The 25300-nt window shown below is 45.3% G+C and overlaps 1 protein-coding gene across 7 annotated transcripts in view; it reads left to right on the top strand.

The window, feature by feature from the left end:
* adgb (androglobin) overlaps positions 1-25300 on the top strand; it is a 513562-nt gene that overhangs the window by 66123 nt on the left and 422139 nt on the right. For all 7 annotated transcript variants that reach the window (XM_070889961.1, XM_070889958.1, XM_070889959.1 and 4 more), the window contains 2 exons: positions 9253-9392; positions 21593-21679. In XM_070889961.1, coding sequence (XP_070746062.1) covers positions 9253-9392; positions 21593-21679 — 227 coding nt within the window. The remainder of the gene's footprint in view (positions 1-9252; positions 9393-21592; positions 21680-25300) is intronic.

Here is a 25300-nt window from a genome sequence, read left to right as displayed (position 1 = left end):
TTTAAAAAAGTTTTTTAATTATGGTTTCAAATAAACTTACCGTAGTGGGGAAGGTTTTAACAATAAAATGTATTTTAAACATTTTATTTTACAATAATTTTGTGTGTTTTAAAACTCGTACGCCTGCAAAAGTTCGGCTATGCGCCAGTTTGACAGATCGGAAAAGCCGATTTTCAGCGCATGCACATTATGTGCTGAAAACCGGCTTTTCCGATGTTTCCCGGGCCTGTAGAAACTCCATACGGACCCGGGGAGGCTGGAATTTCAGGGCCATTATTACTACAATGAAAAGAAAAACAGAAAGACTTTATATCGCATTTATATAGCATTTTCCTTGACTTCAGGACGTCCCAAAGCACTTTTCAGCCAATGAAATACTTTTGAAATGTAGTCACGGTTGTAATGTAGGAAACACGACAGCCAATTTGAGCACAGCAAGCTCCTACAAGCAGTAATGCGATAATGACCAGATAATCTGTTATTAGTGATGTTGATTGAGGGATAAATATTGGCCAGGACACCAGGATGTTGCACAAGAGCAGTCAAGACCCAATGCAATGCTCAGTTGAAGTGGGATTAGAGTCGAGAAATAGTTGTATCAGGGCGTGCTATTAGTAGTTATGGTTAAGTAGAAAACGTTCGAGCAGTTTGGAAAGCGGAAAAGTACAGTTCGTTGGAGCATTTGGAGTTAGAACTGAACTCCCTTCAGAGGAGAAGATAAAAACAGCATTGCACTAGAGCTTTCCAAACCTTGTTTCACATCGTCACTCAGTGGCTCGAGCTTACAACTGCATGCAGACTCAAACAAGTTATCTTTAATAGAAGAATTGCAGTCACAGGGGTTTTCTGACAGGCAAAACAGAAGTGCACTCATGGACTATATGAGATATGGTAGTGTAGTGGTTATATTACTGGCCATGGAATCCAGAGAACCTGAGGTAAAATTCCACCATGGCAGTTTGAGAATTTGAATTCAGTTTTCAAAAATCTGGAAATAAAAAGCCAGTATTAGTAAAAGTGACCATGAAGCTGTCAGATTGTCATTAAAAAGCCAACTGGTTTACGTATGTCCTTCAGGAAATGAAACCGACAGACCTCACCCAGTCTGGCCTATACATGACTCCAGTCCCATACCAACGTGGTTGACTCTTAACTTCCTTTGAAAATGGTCTAGAAAGCCACTCAGTTGTATCAATTTGCCAGCGGTTCAAATTAAAGGCCCCCTCACCACCTCATTGTGACCTACATCCCAACATGAACTGAAAAATAATGCTAAGAAAACCCCTATTACAGTGCCACCTACAGGCGCCACAGGCAATTACAAATGTAACAGATGGGTGTGGACACAATTAACATGGATAAATCCATCGGAAGTGTTTACAGGTAAAAGGTGATTTTAATAATATAATAGATCTTTAAATATAATTGGATCCAAAAATATATGAACTATTGAATTTCAGCAGAAAATATTTAAGCAATTGTTATATTTTGGAATCCAGGTCAAACTACTGCTTCAAACCAGATTCAATCCACAGCTTTGGGTGTTTGTTGTAAGCTACAGCTCCTTTGGCATTTAGAATAAACACTGTCAATCAGCTGGGAGTGTGGCTGTGTTATTTCTCATCCATCAGTCTCACCGAGAATCAAATAAACAGAGCAGCATGAATCATGATTAAGGAATCTGCATGACCCCACTTACTTTGGCTATCCTGTTTCCTGCTTGACTTAGTGATATGGTTTATGCTGTTGCACAGGTATGATGCAAAGTTTTCAGATGAATTCTTACCGAATGGCTATTTTATTAGTGAAACTCTAACATGGTACTCTTCATGCCAGTGTCTCTGGATAACAGTGATGAGAGTCATCATGAAAGCATATAGGTACCAACGATATAGGAAAAAAATGGGATGAGGTCCTACAAGCTAAATTTAGGGAGCTAGGAGCTAAATTAAAAAGTAGGACCTTAAAAGTTGTAATCTCAGGATTGCTACCAGTGCCACGTGCTAGTCAGAGTAGGACTCGCAGGATAGCTCAGATGAATACGTGGCTTGAGGAGTGGTGCAGAAGGGAGGGATTCAAATTCCTGGGACATTGTACATTGGAACCAGTTCTGGGGGAGGTGGGACCAGTACAAACCGGACGGTCTGCACCCGGGCAGGACCGGAACCAATGTCCTAGGGGGAGTGTTTGCTAGTGCTGTTGGGGAGGAGTTAAACTAATATGCCAGGGGGATGGGAACTTATGCAAGGAGACAGAGGGAAGCAAAATGGGGGCAGAAGCAAAAGATAGAAAGAAGAAAAGTAAAAGTGGAGGGCAGAGAAACCCAAGGCAAAAAGCAAAAAGGGCCACATGACAGCAAAATTCTAAAAGGGCAAAGTGTGTTAAAAAGACAAGCCTGAAAGTTCTGTGCCTCAATGCGAGGAGTATTCGGAATAAGGTGGACGAATTAACTGTGCAGATAGCAGTTAACGGGTATGATGTAATTGGCATCACGGAGACATGGCTCTCGGGTGACCAAGGCTGGGAACTCAACATCCAGGGGTATTCAACATTTAGGAAGGATAGACAGAAAGGAAAAGGAGGCGGGGTGGCATCGCTGGTTAAAGAGGAAATTAATGCAATAGTAAGGAAGGACATTAGCTTGGATGATGTGGAATCGGTATGGGTGGAGCTACGGAATACCAAGGGGCAGAAAACGCTAGTGGGAGTTGTGTACAGACCACCAAACAGTAATAGTAAAGTTGGGGATAGCATCAAACAAGAAATTAGGGATGCATGCAATAAAGGTACAGCAGTTATCATGGGTGACTTTAATCTACATATTGATTGGGCTAAACTGGTAGCAATACGGTGGAGGAGGATTTCCTGGAGTGTATTAGGGATGGTTTTCTAGACCAACATGTCGAGGAACCAACTAGAGGGCTGCCCATCCTCGACTGGGTGACATGTAATGAGAAAGGACTAATTTGCAATCTTGTTGCGCGAGGCCCCTTGGGGAAGAGTGACCATAATATGGTGGAATTCTTCATTAAGATGGAGAATGACACAGTTAATTCAGAGACTAGGGTCCTGAACTTAAGGAAAGGTAACTTTGATGGTTTGAGGCATGAATTGGCTAGAATAGACTGGCAAATGATACTTAAAGGGTTGACGGTGGATAGGCAATGGCAAACATTTAAAGATCACATGGATGAACTTCAACAATTGTACATCACTGTCTAGAGTAAAAATAAAACGGGGAAGGTGGCTCAACCATGGCTAACAAGGGAAATTAAGGATAGTGTTAAATCCAAGGAAGAGGCATATAAATTGGCCTGAAAAAGCTGCAAACCTGACGACTGGGAGAAATTTAGAATTCAGCAGAGGAGGACAAAGGGTTTAATTAAGAGGGGGATAATAGAGAACGAGAAGAAGCTTGCCGGGTACTTAAAAACTGACTGCAAAAGCTTCTATAGATAGGTGAAGAGAAAAAGATTAGTGAAGATAAATGTAGGTCCCTTGCAGTCGGATTCAGATGAATTCATAATGGGGAACAAAGAAATGGCAGACCAATTGAACAAATACTTTGGTTCTGTCTTCACGAAGGAAGACACAAATAACCTTCCGGAAGTACTAGGGGACCGAGGGTCTAATGAGAAGGAGGAACTGAAGGAAATCCTTATTAGGCAGGAAATTGTGTTCGGGAAATTGATGGGATTGAAGGCCGAGAAATCCCCAGGGCCTGATAGTCTGCATCCCAGAGTACTTAAGGAAGTGGCCCTAGAAATAGTGGATGCATTGGTGATCATTTTCCAACAGTCTATCGACTCTGGATCAGTTCCTATGACTGGAGGGTAGCTAAAAAGGGAGGGAGAGAGAAAACGGGTAATTATAGACCGGTTAGCCTGACATCAGTAGTGGGGAAAATGTTGGAATCAATTATTAAGGATGAAATAGCAGCGCATTTGGAAAGCAGTGACAGGATCGGTCCAAGTCATCATGGATTTATGAAGGGGAAATCATGCTTGACAAATATTCTGGAATTTTTTGAGGGTGTAACTAGTATAGTGGACAAGGGAGGACCAGTGGATGTGGTGTATTTGGACTTTCAAAAGGCTTCTGGCAAAGTCCCACACAAGAGATTGGTGTGCAAAATCAAAGCACATGGTATTGGGGGTAATACCCTGACATGGAGAGAGAACTGGTTGGCAAACAGGAAGCAGAGAGTCGGGATAAACGGGTCCTTTTCAGAATGGCAGGCAGTGACTAGTGGAGTGCCGCAGGGCTCAGTGCTGGGACACCAGCTCTTTACAATATACATCAATGATTTGAATGAAGGAATTGAGTGTAATATCTCCAAGTTTGCAGATGACACTAAACTGGGTGGCGCTGTGAGCTGTGAGGGGGACGCTAAGAGGCTGCAGGTTGACTTGGACAGGTTAGGTGAGTGGGAAAATGCACGGCTGATGCAGTATAATGTGGATAAATGTGAGGTTATCCACTTTGGGGGCAAAAACGCGAAGACAGAATATTATCTGAATGGTGACAAATTAGGAAAAGGGGAGGTGCAACAAGACCTGGGTGTCATGGTTCATCAATCATTGAAAGTCAGCATACAGGTACAGCAGGTGGTGAAGAAGGCAAATGGTATGTTTGCTTTCATAGCTAGGGGATTTGAGTATAGGAGCAGGGAGGTCTTACTGTAGTTGTATTGGGTATTGGTGAAGCCTCACCTGGAATATTGTGTTCAGTTTTGGTCTCCTAATCTGAGGAAGGACGTTCTTGCTGTTGAGGGAGTGCAGTGAAGGTTCACCAGACTGATTCCCGGGATGGCTGGACTGACATATGAGGAGAGACTGGATCAACTGGGCCTTTATACATTGGAGTTTAGAAGGATGAGAGGGGATCTCATAGAAACATACAAATTCTGACGGGACGGGGCAGGTTAGGTGCGGGTAGATTGTTTCCGATGTTGGGTAAGTCCAGAACCAGGGGACACAGTCTTAGGATAAGGGGTAGGCCATTTAGGACTGAGATGAGGAGAAACTTCTTCACTCAGAGAGTTGTTAACCTGTGGAATTCCCTGCCGCAGAGATTTGTTGATGCCAGTTCATTGGATATATTCAAGAGGGAGTTAGCTATGGCCCTTACGGCTAAGGGGATCAAGGGGTATGGAGAGAAAGCAGGAAAGGGGTACTGAGAGAATGATCCACCAGGATTTTATTGAATGGTCGGGCCAGAACCTATTTTCTATATTTCTATGTTTCTATGCAACCAGAGGAATGAGGCAAGATGAATTCAGTTCCATCCGCAATTCCTCAGATAATGAAGGAGTCCATGCCCGCATGCAGCAAGAGCTGGACAACATGCAGGCTTGGGCTTATAAGTGTCAAGTAACATTTGCGCCATACAAGTGCCAGGCAATAACCATCTCGAACAAGAGAGAGTCTAACCACCACCCCTTGACATTCAATGACGTTACCATCGTCAAATCCCCCACCATCAACATCCTGGGGATCACCATTGACCAGAAAGTTAACTGGACCAGTCACATAAATACTGTGGCTACAAGAGCAGGTCAGGGTATTCTGCAGCGAGTAACTCGCCTCCTAATTCCTCAAAGCCTTTCAACCACCTACAAGGCACAAGTCAGGAGTGTGATGGAATATTCTCCACTTTCCTGGATGAGTGCAGTTTCAACAACACTCAAGAAGCTTGACACTATCCAGGACAAAGTAGCCCTCTTGATCAGTACCCCATCCGCCATCTTAAACATTCACTCCCTCCACCACTGGCGCAGTGTGGCTGCAGTGTATACCATCTACAAGGTGCACTGCAGCAACTCACCAAGACTTCTTTGACAGTACCTCCCAAACCTCCAATCTCTATCACCTAGAAGGACAAGGGCAACAGGCGCATGGGAACACCACCTCCTCCAAGTTTCCCTCCAAGTCACACACCATCCTGACTTGGAAATATATCGCTGTTGCTTCATCACTGGATCAAAATCCTGGAACTCCCTAACAGCACTGTGGGAGTACCTTCACCAAACGTATTGCAGCGGTTCAAGAAGGTGGCTCACCACCACCTTCTCCAGCGCAATTCTGGATGAGCAATAAATGCTTGCCTTGACGCCGATGCTCCATGGATGAATGAATAAAAAATGAAAATGCTTTGCACATTCAGCGAAACTGGTTTGTTTTATAAGCAGCATTGTCTGTCTGTGGCCCAGGTGCATTCTAGCCATCGTTATCGTTATTTGTGTATGTAGAAGCTTAAAGGTGATGTGATTGAGGTGTTTTATATGTTAAACGGATTAGATAGGGTAGTTGAAGAGAAACTATTTCCTCTGTTGGATGAATCAGGAACGAAGGGCATAATCTTAAAATTAGAGCTCGACCATTCAGGAGCAAAATCAGGATGCACCTTTCACACAAATGGTGCTAGAAATCTGGAATTCTCTCCCCAAAAAGGCTGTGGATGCTGGGGACAATTGGACCTTTCAAGACTGAGATTGATATCAAGGGAAATGGCACAAAGATGGATAAATGGAGTTGAGGTACGGATCAGCTGTGATCTCATTCAATGGTGGAGCAAACGCATGGGGCTGTATTGCCGACTTCTGTTCCTAATGTTCCTAATCTTTATGTAGAACTTTATAGTTGGCATTTGATTGCAGCAATAGGTCAGATGACTGGTAATTGTGGTTGGAAATACTAATTTTCCTAATGTATAGCCTGAAGAGATAGTTCCTCAGCAACCTTACCAGTAGTTCCAGCATGACTTTCGTATGTTACATAGAAACATAGAAAATAGGTGCAGGAGTAGGCCATTCGGCCCTTCTAGCCTGCACCGCCATTCAATGAGTTCATGGCTGAACATGCAACTTCAGTACCCCATTCCTGCTTTCTCACCATACCCGTTGATCCCCCTAGTAGTAAGGACTTCATCTAACTCCTTTTTGAATATATTTAGTGAACTGGCCTCAACAACTTTCTGTGGTAGAGAATTCCACAGGTTCACCACTCTCTGGGTGAAGAAATTCCTCCTCATCTCGGTCCTAGATGGCTTACCCCTTATCCTTAGACTGTGTCCCCTGGTTCTGGACTTCCCCAACATTGGGAACATTCTTCCTGCATCTAACCTGTCTAACCCCGTCAGAATTTTAAACGTTTCTATGAGGTCCCCTCTCATTCTTCTGAACTCCAGTGAATACAAGCCCAGTTGATCCAGTCTTTCTTGGTAGGTCAGTCCCGCCATCCCGGGAATCAGTCTGGTGAACCTTCGCTGCACTCCCTCAATAGCAAGAATGTCCTTCCTCAGGTTAGGAGACCAAAACTGTACACAATACTCCAGGTGTGGCCTCACCAAGGCCCTGTACAACTGTAGCAACACCTCCCTGCCCCTGTACTCAAATCCCCTCGCTATGAAGGCCAACATGCCATTTGCTTTCTTAACCGCCTGCTGTACCTGCATGCCAACCTTCAATGACTGATGTACCATGACACCCAGGTCTCTTTGCACCTCCCCTTTTCCTAATCTGTCACCATTCAGATAATAGTCTGTCTCTCTGTTTTTACCACCAAAGTGGATAACCTCACATTTATCCACATTATACTTCATCTGCCATGCATTTGCCCACTCATCTAACCTATCCAAGTCGCTCTGCAGCCTCATAGCATCCTCCTCGCAGCTCACACTGCCACCCAACTTAGTGTCATCCGTAAATTTGGAGATACTACATTTAATCCCCTCGTCTAAATCATTAATGTACAGTGTAAACAGCTGGGGCCCCAGCACAGAACCTTGCGGTACCCCATTAGTCACTGCCTGCCATTCTGAAAAGTACCCATTTACTCCTACTCTTTGCTTCCTGTCTGACAACCAGTTCTCAATCCATGTCAGCACACTACCCCCAATCCCATGTGCTTTAACTTTTCACATTAATCTCTTGTGTGGGACCTTGTCGAAAGCCTTCTGAAAGTCCAAATATACCACATCAACTGGTTCTCCCTTGTCCATTCTACTGGAAACATCCTCAAAAAATTCCAGAAGATTTGTCAAGCATGATTTCCCTTTCACAAATCCATGCTGACTTGGACCTATCATATCACCTCTTTCCAAATGCACTGCTATGACATCCTTAATAATTGATTCCATCATTTTACCCACTACCGATGTCAGGCTGACCGGTCTATAATTCCCTGTTATCTCTCTCCCTCCTTTTTTTAAAAAGTGGGGTTACATTGGCTACCCTCCACTTCATAGGAACTGATCCAGAGTCAATGGAATGTTGGAAAATGACTGTCAATGCATCCACTATTTCCAAGGCCACCTCCTTAAGTACTCTGAGATGCAGTCCATCAGGCCCTGGGGATTTATCGGCCTTCAATCCCATCAATTTCCCCAACACAATTTCCCGACTAATAAGGATTTCCCTCAGTTCCTCCTCCTTACTAGTCCCTCCGACCCCTTTTATATCCGGAAGGTTGTTTGTGTCCTCCTCAGTGAATGTTGCCGATTATATGTACAGGGTTGAAAATGGTTAGATTAAAGAGCCAGAGAAAGGTGGGGAGGAGCATACTTTCTGAACAATGTCTTCAGACCTGATCAAAGGCTGCCTTGCCTTATCCCACAAAGCATCCAGACTGGAATAATACACAAGAGAATGTGAGTCCAAATCTCAACATGGTAGTTTGAAAACTTGAATCCAGATTTTTTTAAATGTGGAATTTTTTTTTAAAGTTGGTCTTCGTAAAAGTGACCATGAAGTGGTCAGATTGTCGAAAAACACCAATTGGTTCACTTTCGTCATTTAGGGAAGGAAACCCGCCGTCCTGGCCCGGTTTGGCCCTTGTGTGAGCCAGCCATCGGGATGTAAGAGAACAATCCGCTGGTTGGCTCCCAGTGACAACAGTGGAAGATTAACTGCCTGTCTCTGTGGCTATATATGATGGACTACAGGACTGGGATAAATGACAGGAATTAAAAACAAAAGGAATGCAGTCAGAAGATAAATCCTCTGTACACCAAATATTGACACAGAGCAGGTACTAATAATTTGTAGTATCTGTCAAGTTGAATATCTCAATTAGACTTATAGTCTCAGTGCCTGGTCCTATTCATTAAAGTAATCACTGGTGTCAATCAGCTGTGTATCTACATACACAGTAGGAGCCTGCTGCAATATGTTGTATCGAATGGCATGGGTTTGGTGGGCTTGTCTGTTTATTAGTTTTCCTGCTGACTGTTGGTCTTCCTCTCTCCTCCCAGGGGTGCTGGCGAAAGATCACACTTGATGACACTATGCCCTTCGATAAAAACGATAACCTGTTGCTTCCATCTACAACCAATTGGGCGGAGCTCTGGCCGATGTTGCTGTCGAAAGCTCTCATAAAAGTCGCAAACATTGAGTATGTTAAAACCATCTCTTTAAGGATACTGTCATCTAAGAACAAGTTCAGCTTTTTAATCTTTAAAACTTGTGTGTACTAACTGTCAGAAAAAAATGTCTCCCCTGTATTGTGCTAAAAAAAGTGAAATCTGCAGTGTATTATATATCTTTTGGTCATGAGGGGCTGGATTTTCTAATCCATACAGTTCAATTAGAGTCAGAATCATACAGCACAGAAGGAGGCCATTCGGGCCTTCATGTCTGTGCTGGATCTTTGAAGGAGCTGTCCAATTAGTCCCACTCCCCTGCTCTTTCCCCATAACACTGCAAATTTTTCCTTGTCAAGTACTTATTCAATTCCCATTTGAAAGTTACTATGAAATCTGCTTCCACCACCCTTTCAGACTGCGCATTCCAGATTGCATCCATGCGTACAAAAAATTCTCAACGCCCCTCTGGTTCTTTTTGCAATGATCTCAAATCTGTGTCCTCTGGTTATTGACCCTCATGCCAGTAGAAACAGTTACTCGATCAAAACCCTTCATCACTTTGAACACCTCTATTAAATCTCCCCTTAACCAACTCTGCTCAAAAGGAGAACAATCCCAGCTTCTTTAGTCTCTCCACATAACTGAAGTCCCTATTCCCAACTATTCTAATAAACCTCTTCTGCACCCCCCCCAATGCCTTTATATCCTTCCAAAAGTGTGGTGCACAGAACTCGACACAATACTCCATTTATGGGTGGTTTCTAGGCCAGCGGGCAGACAGCTTTGTAAGACGGAAGATTGACACTTCATGTTACAGCTTAGCTCCAAACAACGCAAATACCAAAATCTGTTTGGAAATGGCTGTAGCGGCCAGAAGCAGTCCAATACCGATGCCTGCATTTTAATGATGTCTGAATATTACCCTGAAGTAAGATGTCATATTTACCTGCATATTTACCGGCAGCAGAGGTGCAGTGTGCAGGAGGTGACCATGGAAGTCATTGCCAATTCAGGGCCCCACTCACAGCAAAGCCTTGCCAGGACTGAGGAGTCAGCCATAGTTTCCAAAAATGCACATGTCTATCACTCACAATATACTATCCTTGGTTAGACCACACTTCGAGAACTGTGCACTGTTCTTCTGGTCTCCATACTACAAAAAGGATATAGAAGCACTGGAGAAGGTGCAAAAAAGATTTATGAGGTTAATACCAGAACTGAGAGGGTATAATTATCAGGGAAGACTGAACACGCTGGGGCTCTTTTTTCTAGAAAGGAGAAGACTGAGGGATGACCTGATAGAGGTCTTTAAAATTATGAAGCGATTCGACATGGTAGACGTAGAGAAGATGTTTCCACTTGTGGGGAAGTCCAAAAGTAGAGCCGGAAAGTATGAGATTCATGAATAAATCCAATAAGGAATTCAGGAGAAACTTTTTTACCCAGAGAGTGTTGAGAATGTGGAACTCGCTACCACAGGAAGTGGTTGAGGTGATCAGCATAGATGCATTTAAGGGGAAGCTAGATAAGTACATGAGGGAGAAAGGAACAGAAGGATATGCTGTTGGGGTTAGATGAAGTCAGATAGGAGGAGGCTCATGTGGAGCATAAATATCGGCATAGATCCATTGGGTCAAATGCTGTAAATTCTCTGCAATATAATCCCATAATATTGCTGGTTTTGTTCTTCTTTGTGGTAGAAGTCGTGTGGCTGCAGCTATCATAGAATCATAGAAATTTACAGCACAGAAGGAGGCCATTCAGCCCATCGTGTCCATGCCGGTCGACAAAAAGATATCCAGCCTAATCTCACTTTCCAGCTCTTGGGCTGTAGCCTTGTAGGTTCCGGCAATTCAAATGCATATCCAAGTACTTTTTAAATGTTATGAGGGTTTCTGCCTCCACCACCCTTTCAGGCAGTGAGTTCCAGACCCCCATCACTCTCTGGATTAAAATATTTCTCCTCAAATCCCCTCTAAACCTTCTATCAATTACTTTAAATCTATGCTCCCTGGTTATTGACCTCTCTGCTAATGGAAATAAGTCCTTCCTATCCACTCTATCTGGGCCCCTCATCATTTTATACACCTGAGTTAGGTCTACCCCCAGCCTCCTCTGCTCCAAAGAAAACAATCCCAACCTATCCAATCTTTCCTCATAACTAAAATTCTCCAGTCCAGGCAGCATTCTAGTAAATTTCCTCTGTACCCTCTCGAGTGCAATCACATCTTTCCTGTAACGTGGTGACCAGAACTGAAGGCAGTACTCTAGCTATGGCATAACTAGTGTTTTATACAGTTCAAGCATAACCTCCCTGCTCTTATATTCTGTGTCTTAGTTAATAAAGGCATGTAACCCGAATGCCTTCTTAACCATCTGTCTACCTGTCCTGCTACCTTCAGTGATCTGTGGACATGTATGCCAAGATCCCTCTGTTTCTCTACACTTCTCCGTGTCCTATCATTTATTGTTTATTCCTTTGCCTTGTTATCCCTCCCCAAATGCATTACCTCACACTTCTCCGGATTGAATTCCATTTGCCACTGTTCTGCCCACCTGACCAATCCATTGATATCTTCCTACAGTCTACAGCTTCCTTCTTCATTATCAACCACACGGCCAATTTTTGTATCATCTGCAAACTTCTTAATCATACCCCTACATTCAAGACTAAGTCATTGATATATACCACAAAAAGCAAGGGACCTAGTACTGAGCCCTGTGGAACCCCACTGGAAGTAGCCCTCCGGTCACAAAAACACTTATCCACCATTACCCTTTGCTTCCTGCCTCTGTGCCAATTTTGGATCAAACTTGCCACTTTGCCCTGGATCCCATGGGCTTTTACTTTCATGACCAGTCTGCCATGTGGGACCTTATCAAAAGCCCTGCTAAAATCCATATACACCACATCAAACGCACTACCCTCATCGACCCTCCTTGTTATCTCCTGAAAAAATTTAATCAAGTTAGTCAGACACGACCTTCCCTTAACAAATCCATGCTGACTATCCTGATTAATAGAAACATAGAAAATAGGTGCAGGAGTAGGCCATTCGGCCCTTCGAGCCTGCACCGCCATTCATAAAGATCATGACTGATCATTCACCTCAGTACCCCTTTTCTGCTTTCTCTCCATACTCCTTGATCCGTTTAGCCGTCAGGGCCATATCTAACTCCCTCTTGAATATATCTAACAAACTGGCATCAACAATTCTCTGTGGTAGAGAATTCCACAGATTAACAACTCTCTGAGTGAAGAAGTTTCTCTTCATCTCGGTCCTAAATGGCTTACCCCTTATCCCAGTCTTTCTAAATGAAAATTTATCCTGTCACTCAGAATTTTTTTCAATAATTTCCCCAGCACTGAAGTTAGGCTAACTGGCTTGTAATTACTCTGTCTATTCCTTTATCCCTTTTTAATCAATGGTACAATGTTAGCAGTCCTCCAGTTCTTTGGCACCACACCCGTAGCCAGAGAGGATCGGAAAATGATGGTCAGAGCTATTTCCTCTCTTGCTTATCTTAACAGCCTGCGATACATTCTATCCAGGCCTAGGGATTTATCCACTTTCAAAGCTGCTAAAGCCCTTAATACTTCCTATTTCACTATGTTTATTTCATCTAATATTTCACACTTCTCCTCCCTGATTGCAATGCCTGCATCGTCCCTCTCTTTTCTGAAAACAGACGCTAAGTATTCATTAAGAACCATACCCACGTCTTCCGCCTCCACACACACATTACCTTTGTGGTCTCTTTAGTTATCCTCTTGCTCTTAATGTATTTATAAAACTATCGAAATAAGCTTGGTTCTCAGCAGTGAGGAAAATTATTTGTCTTTTTTTAAAAGCATATTCTGCCTCTGCAGTTGAAAGTGTTTCTTTCTCATTTAGCCAAAGTATGGCATCTTGAGGGTTGAAATTGCCTTTGCATTTGTTGTGTGAGATTACTTTCTTTGCACCTTCCAAATCTGCAATAGGTTGACCTTATCAACCTTGTGTTGATCAATGTCCGCTTCCTGGAATACAGCTGTTGTGATTCTTTTATTTGAAGGCAATCCTCTGTGCCTGGTTTATCTGAAGGAAAAGGCAGACTTGCAGGATAGTTCCTAGGCAACCAGACTACCATCTACAGTTCTGACTAATGATACCTTTATACGGGAACGATAGTGTAGTGGTTAAGTTTCTGGATTAATAATCCAGAGGCCTAGAAGAATAATGCGGAGAATTTAACTTCAACTCCCACAGTGGTAGTTTGAGAATTTGAATTCAGGTTAAGCTGTTGAATTGTTGTAAAAACCCAACTGGTTCACGAATTTCCTTCAGAAAAGGAAACCTGCTATCCTTACCCAGTCTGGCCTAGATGTGACTCCCATCCCAGACCAACGTGGTCAACTCCTATCTGTCCTGTGAAATAGCCTGACAAGCCACTCAGTTGCATCAAAACTGCTTGGGCAACTAATGAAGGACAATAAACACTGGCTTTGCCAGCGAAGCCCAGATCCAAAGAATGAATTTTATAAAAAAGACCCATGGTGAGAAAGGGCCAGGAAAGTCGAGCCCTCCTGCCCCGGCATCCCAGCGGGACTGCTAAATCCTATGATCTGTCCGTCATGGTTGTGACGGAGCAGATTGCTTAGGAAGGAGCCAAGCCAAAAATTTCAAACACAGGCTTGCTGTGTGATTGGCTCAGTTATGTATGATTGCCAACTTTCTGAATTGAACAGATCCTTATGTAAATTCCTGCTGTTCAATTTGGTCACTGTTTTATCAGCTGGCTTCTTTCCAAATCTTTTGAGTTGATAGGGGCCAGCAACTTCCAGTAATCCCTGGCAACAGACATATCTGAAACTTAAAAAATGTTAGCTCGTGTGATCCCCACATAGTTGATAAGAAGATGAAAAGAGCCAACGTGAATATATAAAAGTTACGTATAATTTAGTATAGAGATTTCTTACACAAGGATGTATCATAGTCTATCAACTAATATCATACAGCCATTATTTGTTTGCTTGTCCATAGATTGTTTAATAAATTTGTTTGGCAGTGAAAGACTAAAGCAAGGCCAAGTGTAATGTAATTCTGCTGTTTATCGGCAATGAGAAGAATCCTATTTGGCATGGGATGGATTCATTACATAAAGCAAACTAAAGCAGGGCTTTCTGAGCACACCATCAAAACTTACTGTTTCAAGTTTAAGATCTTGCCTTAGATATTCTCTCACATACAGTGGTGTGCTGGTTACTCCTGTAAGTGCCCGTGCTGCCAATATCTAACTACACAATAATATAACCTAAGGTGCAACAATTCATGCAGTATTACTACAAACTGTTACTGAATTATGAAATGACTGGGAAAAGGATTGAAAAAGCAAGCCCCACTAAATAGTAGCAGCACCTCAGCCTGACAGGCTGAATCAAGCCTGTGTGCAAAGGGTATCGGAATCCCTACTGCTTCCTATTACTTACATCACAAATCGGCAACTTAAAAAAAAGTTTCATTTAAACCTTAATCTTTACCCTCAGACACTGCATAATCTGCTCATCATGGCCTTGAGGCAGGCCGGAATATGTTTACTCTGTAAATATATGAATAGGTGCCAGCCATGGCTCAATAGTAGCATTCTTGCCTCTGAGTAAGTAGATCAGGGGTTCAAGTCCCACTCCAGAAACGTGAGCACATAATCCAGGCTCACATGCAGTGCAGTACTGAGGGACTGCTGCACTGTCGGAGGTGCCGTCTTTTGAATGAGACATTAAACTAAGGCCCCGTCTGCCCTCTCAGGTGCACATAAAAGTTTGCACGACAAAAACTTATTCCTAGCTAGGTACCCAGCATGTAATTTCCACAATTAACATGCATTAAAAAAAAATCTGAAAAAAAATGAACACGCTATTCACAAAGGTTAATGGTAATTGTAGTGTCTCTGCACCTTGTTACAAACTCACACAAGGCATGTATATATCAGACACGGTCACTCTGTGACCTTCACTTTATTCCCAGGACCAAGGAGTGCTGACCCTGGGTGGGACCTCCCCTTTTATATCTAGAAACCCAGGTGAGGAATGTCTCCTGCAAGCTCACCCACTGTGGTCAGGGTGTGCATTTCAAGGGTACAGGTACAGTGTGCATGAGTTACAGTTACATAACTATTGTCATTGCAAGATGGTGAAATACATGACATCACCTCCCCCCTTAAGTCTTTTAGTTTCAGAGGTTAAGTCTATTGGGTGGTCGGTGCTCTCTTGTGGAGCGCCGCAGTTGTGGCTCTGGTGGGTGAGCCTCAGCACGTGTCTCTGTCACTTGAGATGATTCCGGCCTGTCCGGGCTGGCTGCCGGGACTGTGCATGCTGTGGGCTGTCTTTGTTGCTCGTACGCTGACAGTGGTGTGGGTGCTATCTCATCATGCTCTTCTTCCGGTTCCTCCGTGTCTGTGCTGAACCTTGTCTTTACTTGGTCCAAGTGTTTGCGGCATATCTGCCCATTGTTTAGTCTGACCACCATGACCCTGTTTCCTTCTTTGCCAATTACAGTGCCCTCAAGCCATTTGGGTTCCAAAGCATGGTTAAGAACAAATACCGGTTCATCTATTTCTATACACCTCCGCCTTGAGCCTCGATCATGGAGCTCAGTTTGGGACTGGCGCTTGCCCTCAACAATGTCTGCCAGGTCTGGGTGAATGAGGGACAGCCGCGTCTTGAGCGTGCGTTTCATGAGGAGTTCTGCTGGCAGGACTCTCAAGAGCGAGTGTGGCTGGGACCTGTAGGCCAGCAGGAGGCACGATAGGCAGTACTGAAGGGAGGGTCCTTGGATGCGTAGCATGCCCTGCTTTATGACTTGGACCGCCCGTTCCGCCTGGCCATTGTAAGCCGGCTTGAACACGCTGTCCGGATGTGCTTGATCCCATTGCCCGACATAAACTCCTGGTAAAACACGGGCCATTGTCGCTGACCAGGATGTCCGGCAAGCCGTGGGTCGCGAAAACGGTACGCAGACTCTCCACGGTGATGGATGTCATGCACGAGTTCAATATGATGCACTCGATCCACTTCGAGTATGCATCGATAACGATCAGGAACATTTTCCCCATGAACGGGCCCGCATAGTCTACGTGAATGTGTGACCATGGCCTGGTGGGCCAGGGCCACGGGCTGAGTGGAGCCTCCCTGGGGGCATTGCCCAGCTGGGCACACGTCATGCACCTGCGAACCCAGTGTTCCAGGTCTGCGTCAATCCCCGGCCACCATACATGTGACTGGGCAATGGCCTTCATTAACACGATGCCACGGTGCTCGCTGTGGAGTTCCCTGATGAACGATTCCCTTCCTTTCTGGGGCATGACTACCCGGCTGCCCCATAACAGGCAGTCGGCTTGGATGGAGAGTTCATCGATCCGTCTCTGAAACGGCCTGACTTCCTCGGGGTACGCCCTGTGTGCAGTCGCCCAATTCCCAGTCAGGACACATTTCTTTAACATGGATAGGAGGGGGTCCCTGTTGGTCCAGAGTTTGATCTGTCAGGCTGTGATGGGGGAGCCCGCAGTGTCAAAAGCCTCAACGGCCATGACCATCTCGGCGCTCTGCTCCGACGCCCCCTCGGTGGTGGCCAGTGGGAGCCTGCTGACCGCGTTAGCGCAATTTTCGGTGCCAAGCTGGTGCCGTATGGTGTAGTCATTTGCAGCCAGCGTGAGTGCCCATCGCTGTATGCGAGCTGACGCATTGGCATTGACAGCCTTGCTGTCGGACAACAGGATGTTAATGGCTCGTGGTCCGTCTCTAGCTCGAACTGTCTACCGAAAAGGTACTGATACATCTTTTTCACACCGTACACACGCGAGTGCTTCCTTCTCGACCATGCCGTATCCTCGCTCTGCCTGGGCGAGAGACCTGGAGGCGTAAGCCACCAGTTGGAGTCGGCCGTCATCGTTACCCTGCTGCATTACACACCCAACCCCGTAGGATGACGCATCGCATGTTAAAACCGTTTTTTTACAGGGGTCATACAAAGTCAACAGTTTGTTGGAACGCAGCAGGTTCCTCGCCTTATTGAAAGCCTGTTCTTGACAATTCCCCCAAAACCATACACACCCTTTACCGAGGAGCATGTGTAATGGCTCCAACAATGTGCTTAAGTTCGGCAGAAAGTTCCCAAAATAGTTCAGAAGTCCCAGGAATGATCGCAACTCTGACGTGTTGCCGGGCCTGGGCGCCCGGCAAATCGCCTCAGTTTTTGATTCAGTGGGCCGAATCCCGTCTGCGGCAACCCTCCTGCCCAGGAACTCGACCTCTGGGGCCAAAAACACGCACTTGGCCTTTTTCAGCCGCAAGCCGACCCGATCCAATCGGCGTAGCACCTCCACCAGGTTGCGGAGGTGTTCCTCGGTGTCTCGACCCGTTATAAGGATGTCATCTTGGAATACGACCGTTCCAGGGATGGACTTGAGCAAGCTTTCCATGTTTCGCTGAAAGATAGCCGCTGCCGAACGAATGCCAAACGGGCACCTGTTGAAGACAAATGATCCTTTGTGCGTTGTGATGGTGGTCAGAAGCTTGGAATCTTCTGCCAGTTCCTGAGTCATGTAGGCCGAAGTGAGGTCCAGCTTCGTGAACAGCTTTCCACCTGCCAGCGTGGCAAAGAGGTCCTCCGCTCTCGGAAGCGGGTATTGGTCCTGCAGCGACGCTCGGTTGATGGCGGCTTTGTAGTCGCCACAAAACCTAACCGAGCCATCTGCTTTGAGGACAGGAACGATGGGACTTGCCCAGTCACTGAATTCGACGGCCGAAATTATGCCCTCTCTGAGCATCCTGTCCAGTTCACTTTCAATTTTCTCACGCATCACGTACAGCACCGCTCTGGCTTTGTCGTGCACTGATCTGGCGTCCGGAGTGATGCGTATCACTACTTTAGTGCCCTTGAACGTTCCGAACCCGGGTTGAAAGAGTGACTCGAATTTTTGCAATACCTGCAAGCATGAACTTCGCTCCACGGATGAAATGGCGTGCACATACCCCCATTTCCAATTCATCTCAGCTAGCCAACTCCTCCCCAAAAGCGCAGGGCCATTTCCCGGAACAATCCAGAGTGGCAGCCGGTTCTGTAATCCATTCTGCGTTACCACCAAGTTTGCACTGCCCAGCACTGGGATGATCTCTTTGGTGTACGTCCGTAGCTGTGTCTCAATGTGTTCCAATTTGGGCCTGCTAGCTCTGTGTGGCCATAGTCTCTCAAATTGTTGGGCGCTCATGAGTGACTGGCTAGCTCCCGTATCCAGCTCCATGTGCACCGTGATGCCATTGAGTAAGACTTTCATCATCATGGGTGGCGTTTTAGTGTGTGAGCTGTGGACGTCAGCCACATGAACTCTCTGAACTTCAGCATCCATTGTTGTTCCCCAGGCCTCATCCTGCATTGCAGACCCCTCGTCTGGTTCCTCTGTCTCGCTATTGCCTTTTTGCACATCCTGGCCAAGTGTCCACTGACATTACAAATCCTACAGGTATAAAGCTGGAACCTGCAGCTTTTGGCCGTGTGTCTACCCCCACACCTTCAACATGAGCTGAAATTGCTGTTAACAAAAGGACTGTTCCCAGGCATTCCTCTCTGATGGCGCATTTGGCTGTTTCTAAGCACTCTGATGGGGGGTGTTAATGGTCCCATCATGGGATGCATTGTTCCTCATGATGGCGTGAATTGCCGATCCCCTTTCCATTGTCCCTGTTGCGGGCCCACCCTGGAGCTTGTTGCTGCCAGGGCGGTGTTGAATTGCCCTTGCCTGCCTGCGGGGTCCTGTCTCACTTTTACAACATTTACTCCCTGATTCATCGCAACGTTAAAACCAGGGCTGCATGCGTAAATTAGCTTGGTCTCCTCTTCCCCTGCCATAAAGGTCTGAGCTATCAGCGCCGCCCCTTCTAAAGTCACTCTGTGACCTTCACTTTATTCCCAGGACCAAGGAGTGCTGACCCTGGGTGGGACCTCCCCTTTTATACCTGGAAACCCAGGTGAGGAGTGTCTCCCGCAAGCTCACCCCCTGTGATCAGGATGTGCATTTCAAGGGTACAGGTACAGTGTGCATGAGTTACAGTTACATAACTATTGTCATTGCAAGATGGTGAAATACATGACAGTAATTAATTGGCAGTCCTAGCAATAATACAAAATATCGAACACGCTACATTTCCCTACATCAGTGGGTCAGCATGTTTAACTTTAACAAAACAACTCCTAACCACCCTCCTTCTCCTTCCTTTAAGCATGGTGAAAATTTCCCCCCTATGTTTTCTGTTTAAAAACCCAACTGAGTGCCACTGTCTCTGTCTGAGTCTTTTTATCTCCCTGTGTTCATAATCGAGAAGGAGTGCCTACTCTCTGTTCCTCCAACTTTGGTCTCGTGTAGCTCCCCCTCCCTTCGTCTCACCATTGACGATCGTGCGTTCAACTGCCTAAGCCCACACTCTGGAATTCCCTCCCTAAACTTCTCTGCAATTCTACCTCCATTTTTGAAAACCCACCTCTTTGACCAAACTCCAGATATCTCCTTCCATGGCTCGTCATCCAATTTTGTCTGATTACGCCTCTCTGAAGCATTTTAGGACATTTTTCTACGTTAAAGGTGCTCTATAAATGTAGGTTGTTGTTGTAGTTTTTGGGGTAAGAACATTAAAACCCAGCTAATTAGCATATTACTCATTTTTTGTCTCTGCATTTTTAAATACTTGCGTAAATACAATTTGCTTTAAAACACAACCCTTAAATGGAACCCTTTTCTCCACCCCCCCAAAAATGCAGAAGCATGACCATGCCTGTGTAAACACCAGAACGTAGGGAGTGAGGGCTCCAAAGCACAAGAGTCGAAAATATATATGAAGTAAAAAGGGAAAAAAAAGTGAAACAGATATCAATAGGAGTGCATTTCAAAAAGAAAGGGAAAGAAAGACTTGCATTTATATAGCACCTTCATAGTATTTTTGTAATGTAGGAAATGTGATAACCAATTTGTACACAGCAAGATTCCACAAACAACTATGGGGTGTCAGCCATGGCTCAGTGGGTAGTACTCTCACCTCTGAGTCAGGAGGTTGTGGGTTCACGTTCCAATCCAGACACACGAGCACAGAAATCTTGGCTGACAATCGAGTGTAATACTGAGGGAGTTCTGCATTGTTGGAAGTACCGTCTGTGGGATAAGATGTCAAACCAAGGTCCTGTCTGCTCTCTCAGGTGGATGTAAAAGATCCCATGGCCACTATTTCAAAGAATAGCAGAGGAGTTATGTATTTGCCAATATTTATGTCCTGGCCAATATTTATCCCTCAATAAAAACTCAGGGAAAACGTTTTTATGTAGCGAGTGGTTAGGATCTGGAATGCACTTCCTGAAAGGATGGTGGAGGCAGATTCAATTGTGGCTTTCAAAAGAGAATTGGATAAGTACCTGAAGGAAAAAACATTTGCAGGGCTACGGGGAAAGGGTGGGAGACTAGCTGAAGTACTCTTGCAGAGAGCTGGCACGGGTTTGACAGGCTGAATAGCCTCCTTCTGTCCTGTAACCTCCTATGATTCTATCACCATCACTAAAAAAAACAGATTATCTGGTCATTTATCAAATTGTTGTTTGTGAGAGCTTGCTGTGCATATTTTGGCTGCCGTGTTTTCCTACAATATAACAATGATTACACTTCAAAAAAAAGTATTACATTGGCTGTAAAGCACTTTGGGACGTCGGGTGGTCATGAAAGGCACTATATAATTGCAAGTCTTTCTTTTATAATGACCAGATAATCTATTTTAGTGATGTTGGTTGAGGGATAAATATTGGCCAGGACAACAGGGAGATCTTCCCTGCTCTTGCATCCACCTGAGAGGGCAAACAGGGCCTCAGTTTAACATCTCATCCTCAGTACTGCATTGGAATGTCAGCCTAGATTTTGTGCTCAAGTTTCTGAAGTGGGACTTGAATCCATAACCTCCTGACGCAGAGGTGAGCGTGAGACCGACTGAGTCACAGCTGAAATGCAGTAATGTCATTAATATCATTTTATTCACCATCATTACTGCAAGATTTGATCACCAGGGTACAATCAGTGAGGCTGTATTCCCAGTGAGAAACTCACTAATCAGCAGCAGCCTGAGTGAATTCACCTGACTTGTTTGCCCTTTGCTGCTGAATGCCAAGCTGACCGACTGCTACTTCTGGTAATACTGTGGGCTGTTATTTTGTGTTAACAGCATGAATATGTCAGGAAGAAAAGAACTAGGGGATTTCACAGTTTTGCACGCTCTTACTGGCTGGCTTCCCGAGATCATCCCAATCCGGTAAGTACCTGAAATAAAATTCATTTGGAAGTTTCCAGCTTAAATCAGTTGGTTACTGTGTTTGTCAATTTGTGTATTGGAAACAAGGTAGCTGTTACATTTGAAATGGGTACATGCTTAGGTTATAGTGTAATAAATTACAAGTTTATGGCATTGTCAAACAATATAGACTAGAAATTGCGGTTGGCAATATTAGCTAGTGCATTGTGCATTCCCATTTCCTTTGCCCCACTAGTGGCTGCCTTCAGCTGTCTGGACCCTAAGCTAAGCAATTGGCTCCCAAAGCTTCTCCAGCTGTATCTCCTCCTCTAAGACATTTCTTAAACCTACCTCTTTGACCCAGCTTTTGATCACCTAATGTCTCCTTCTTTGCCTCGGTGTCACGTTTTGTCTGATAGCGCTTCTCCGAATCGCTTGCGACGTTTTTTTTTTAGGTGAAAAACGTAATACGGTTGGAAGTTGTTGTTATCAATGAACATTTCTGAAGTAAAGTGCCTAATGGTAAAAATTTCACACTCTGCAGTGCTTCCCATTACTAAAGGTGCATCTTTCTGCTTCTGGCAATCATGAGTTGTGTTGCATCTACAATTCTTCCCGGGTATGATCTTAAATCTCTTGGTGTTAGAGGTGTCATTCCACTATTGTATTGTCTGAGGAAGTGGGGAGTGAGAGTGTCAGCATTAACTGAAGGACTGGGGAGGAGAGAGTGTCAGCATTAACTGAGGGAGTGGGGGGAGAGAGTGTCAGCATTAACTGAGGGAGTGGTGGGAGAGAGTGTCAGCATTAACTGAGGGAGTGGTGGGAGAGAGTGTCAGCATTAACTGAGGGAGTGGGGGGAGAGAGTGTCAGCATTAACTGAGGGAGTGGGGGGAGAGAGTGTCAGCATTAACTGAGGGAGTGGGGGGAGAGAGTGTCAGCATTAACTGAGGGAGTGGGGGGAGAGAGTGTCAGCATTAACTGAAGGACTGGGGAGGAGAGAGTGTCAGCATTAACTGAGGGAGTGGGGAGGAGAAAGTGTCAGCATTAACTGAGGGAGTGGGGAGGAGAGAGTGTCAGCATTAACTGAGGGAGTGGGAAGGAGAGAGTGTCAGCATTAACTGAGGGAATGGGGAGGAGAGAGTGTCAGCATTAACTGAGGGAGAGGGGAGGGGGGAGAGTGTCAGCATTAACTGAGGGAATGGGGAGGGAAAAATGTTAGCATTAACTGAGGGAGTAGGGAGGAGAGAGTGTCAGCATTAACTGAGGTAGTGGGGGGAGAGAGTGTCAGCATTAACTGAGGAAGTGGTGGGAGAGAGTGTTAGCATTAACTGAGGGAATAGGGAGGAGAGAGTGTCAGCATTAACTGAGGGAGGGGGGAGGAGAGAGTGTCAGCATTAACTGAGGGAATAGGGAGGAGAGAGTGTCAGCATTAACTGAGGGAGTGGGGAAGGAAAAATGTTAGCATTAACTGAGGGAGTGGGGAGGAGAGAGTGTCAGCATTAACTGAGGGAGTGGGGGGAGAGAGTTTCAGCATTAACTGAGGGAGTGGGGGGAGAGAGTGTCAGCATTAACTGAAGGAGTGGGGAGGAGCAAGTGTCAGCATTAACTGAGGGAGTGGAGAGGGGGAGAGAGTGTCAGCATTAACTGAGGGAGTGGAGAGGGGGAGAGAGTGTCAGCATTAACTGAGGGAGTGGGGAGGAGAGTGTGTCAGCATTAACTGAGGGAGTTAGGAGGAGAGAGTGTCAGCATTAACTGAGGGAGTGGGGAGGGGTAGAGAGTGTCAGCATTAACTGAGGGATTGGGGGGAGAGAGTGTCAGCATTAACTGAGGGATTGGGGGGAGAGAGTGTCAGCATTAATTGGGAGTGGGGGGGGGAAGAGAGTGTCAGCATTAACAGAGAGTGTAGAGAAGAGAACATAAGAATGTAAGAATCAATCTAGTGAACCTTTGTTGCACCTGCTCTAAAGCAATTATACCTTTCTTTAGGTATTAGAAACATAGAAAATAGGTGCAGGAGTAGGCCATTCGGTCCTTCGACCCTGCACCACCATTCAATAAGATCATGGCTAATCATTCCTTCAGTACCCCTTTCCTGCTTTCTCTCCATACCTCTTGGTCCCTTTATCCGTAAGGGCCATATCCAATTCCCTCTTGAATATATCCAATGAACTGGCATCAACAACTCTCTGCGGCAGGGAATTCCACAGGTTAACAACTCTCTGAGTGAAGAAGTTTCTCCTCATCTCAGTCCTAAATGGCCTACCCCTTATCCTAAGATTGTGTCCCCTAGTTCTGGACATCCTCAACATCGGGAACATTCTTCCCACATCTAACCTGTCCAGTCCCGTCAGAATCTTATATGTTTCTATGAGATCCTCTCTCATCCTTCTAAACTCCAGTGTATAAAGGCCCAGTTGATCCAGTCTCTCCTCATATGTCAGTCCTGTCATCCCGGGAATCAGTCTGGTGAACCTTCGCTGCACTCCCTCAATAGCAAGAACGTCCTTCCTCAGATTAGGAGACCAAAACAGAACACAGTATTCCAGATGAGGCCTCACCAAGGCCCTGTACAACTGCAGTAAGACCTCCCTGCTCCAATACTCAAATCCCCTCGCTATGAAGGCCAACATACCATTTGCTTTCTTCACCGCCTGCTGTACCTGCATACCCACTTTCAATGACTGATGTACCATAAAACCCAGGTCTCGTTGCACCTCCCTTTGTCCCAATCTGCCGCCATTCAGTTAATATTCTGCCTTCGTGTTTTTGCCCCAAAGTGGATAACCTCACATTTATCCACATTAAACTGCATCTGCCATGTATTTGCCCACTCACCTAACCTGTCCAAGTCACCCTGCACCCTCTTAGCGTCCTCCTCACAGCTCACACCGCCACCCAGCTTAATGTCATCTGCAAACTTGGAGATATCACACTCAATTCCTTCACCTAAATCATTAATGTATATTGTAAAGAGCTGGGGTCCCAGCACTGAGCCACAGAAAGTGTACCACCAGCAAAAGCTGTCGGGGGCACCGACTGGCGGCGGCGCCGCTCCGGCGGGGCAATTTCCCGCGGGGCAATTTCGGAAAGGGTTCGCCGCCAGTCGGTAAGGGGTCACCGCGTGCACGACGTGGCGGGAAAACGGGCAGGGCGGTACCCTACACCACTCCAAAATAAGGAGGGCAATATTCAAAATGGCGGCCCCTCCGCAGAGACTCGGCAGCCAGTCCACACCGACCCATGGCCTCCGCTTTCAGGCAGCCACGGACCTTATAGAAAGGGGCAATTTTGGTCCCTGGATCTATAGTCATTGGCTTATTCCAAACGTACATGGGCTTACAGGTGAGTGAAAGAAACTTTCTAAAAGCCAATCCCACCACGAGAGTGGTGAGAATGTGGAACTCGCTACCACATGGATTGGTTGAAGCGAATAGTATAGATTAATTTAAAGGGAATCTAGAAAAGTACCTGAGGGAGAAAGGAATTGAAGGATATGTTGAGATGAAGTAACGTGTGAGGAGGCTCATGTTGGGTATAAACACCGGCATAGACCTGTTGCATCAAATGGCCTGTTTCTATGCCTTATCGTCGATGTAATCCTAGAGAAGTTAGTTAATCATATTCATAGCTCCTGAATTCATC

The sequence above is a fragment of the Pristiophorus japonicus genome, chromosome 9 (assembly GCF_044704955.1).
Source record: "Pristiophorus japonicus isolate sPriJap1 chromosome 9, sPriJap1.hap1, whole genome shotgun sequence".
NCBI classification, from domain to species: domain Eukaryota; kingdom Metazoa; phylum Chordata; class Chondrichthyes; family Pristiophoridae; genus Pristiophorus; species Pristiophorus japonicus.
The sequence above is the reverse complement of the archived record's forward strand: the minus strand, read 5'-3'. Positions and strand labels throughout refer to the sequence as shown.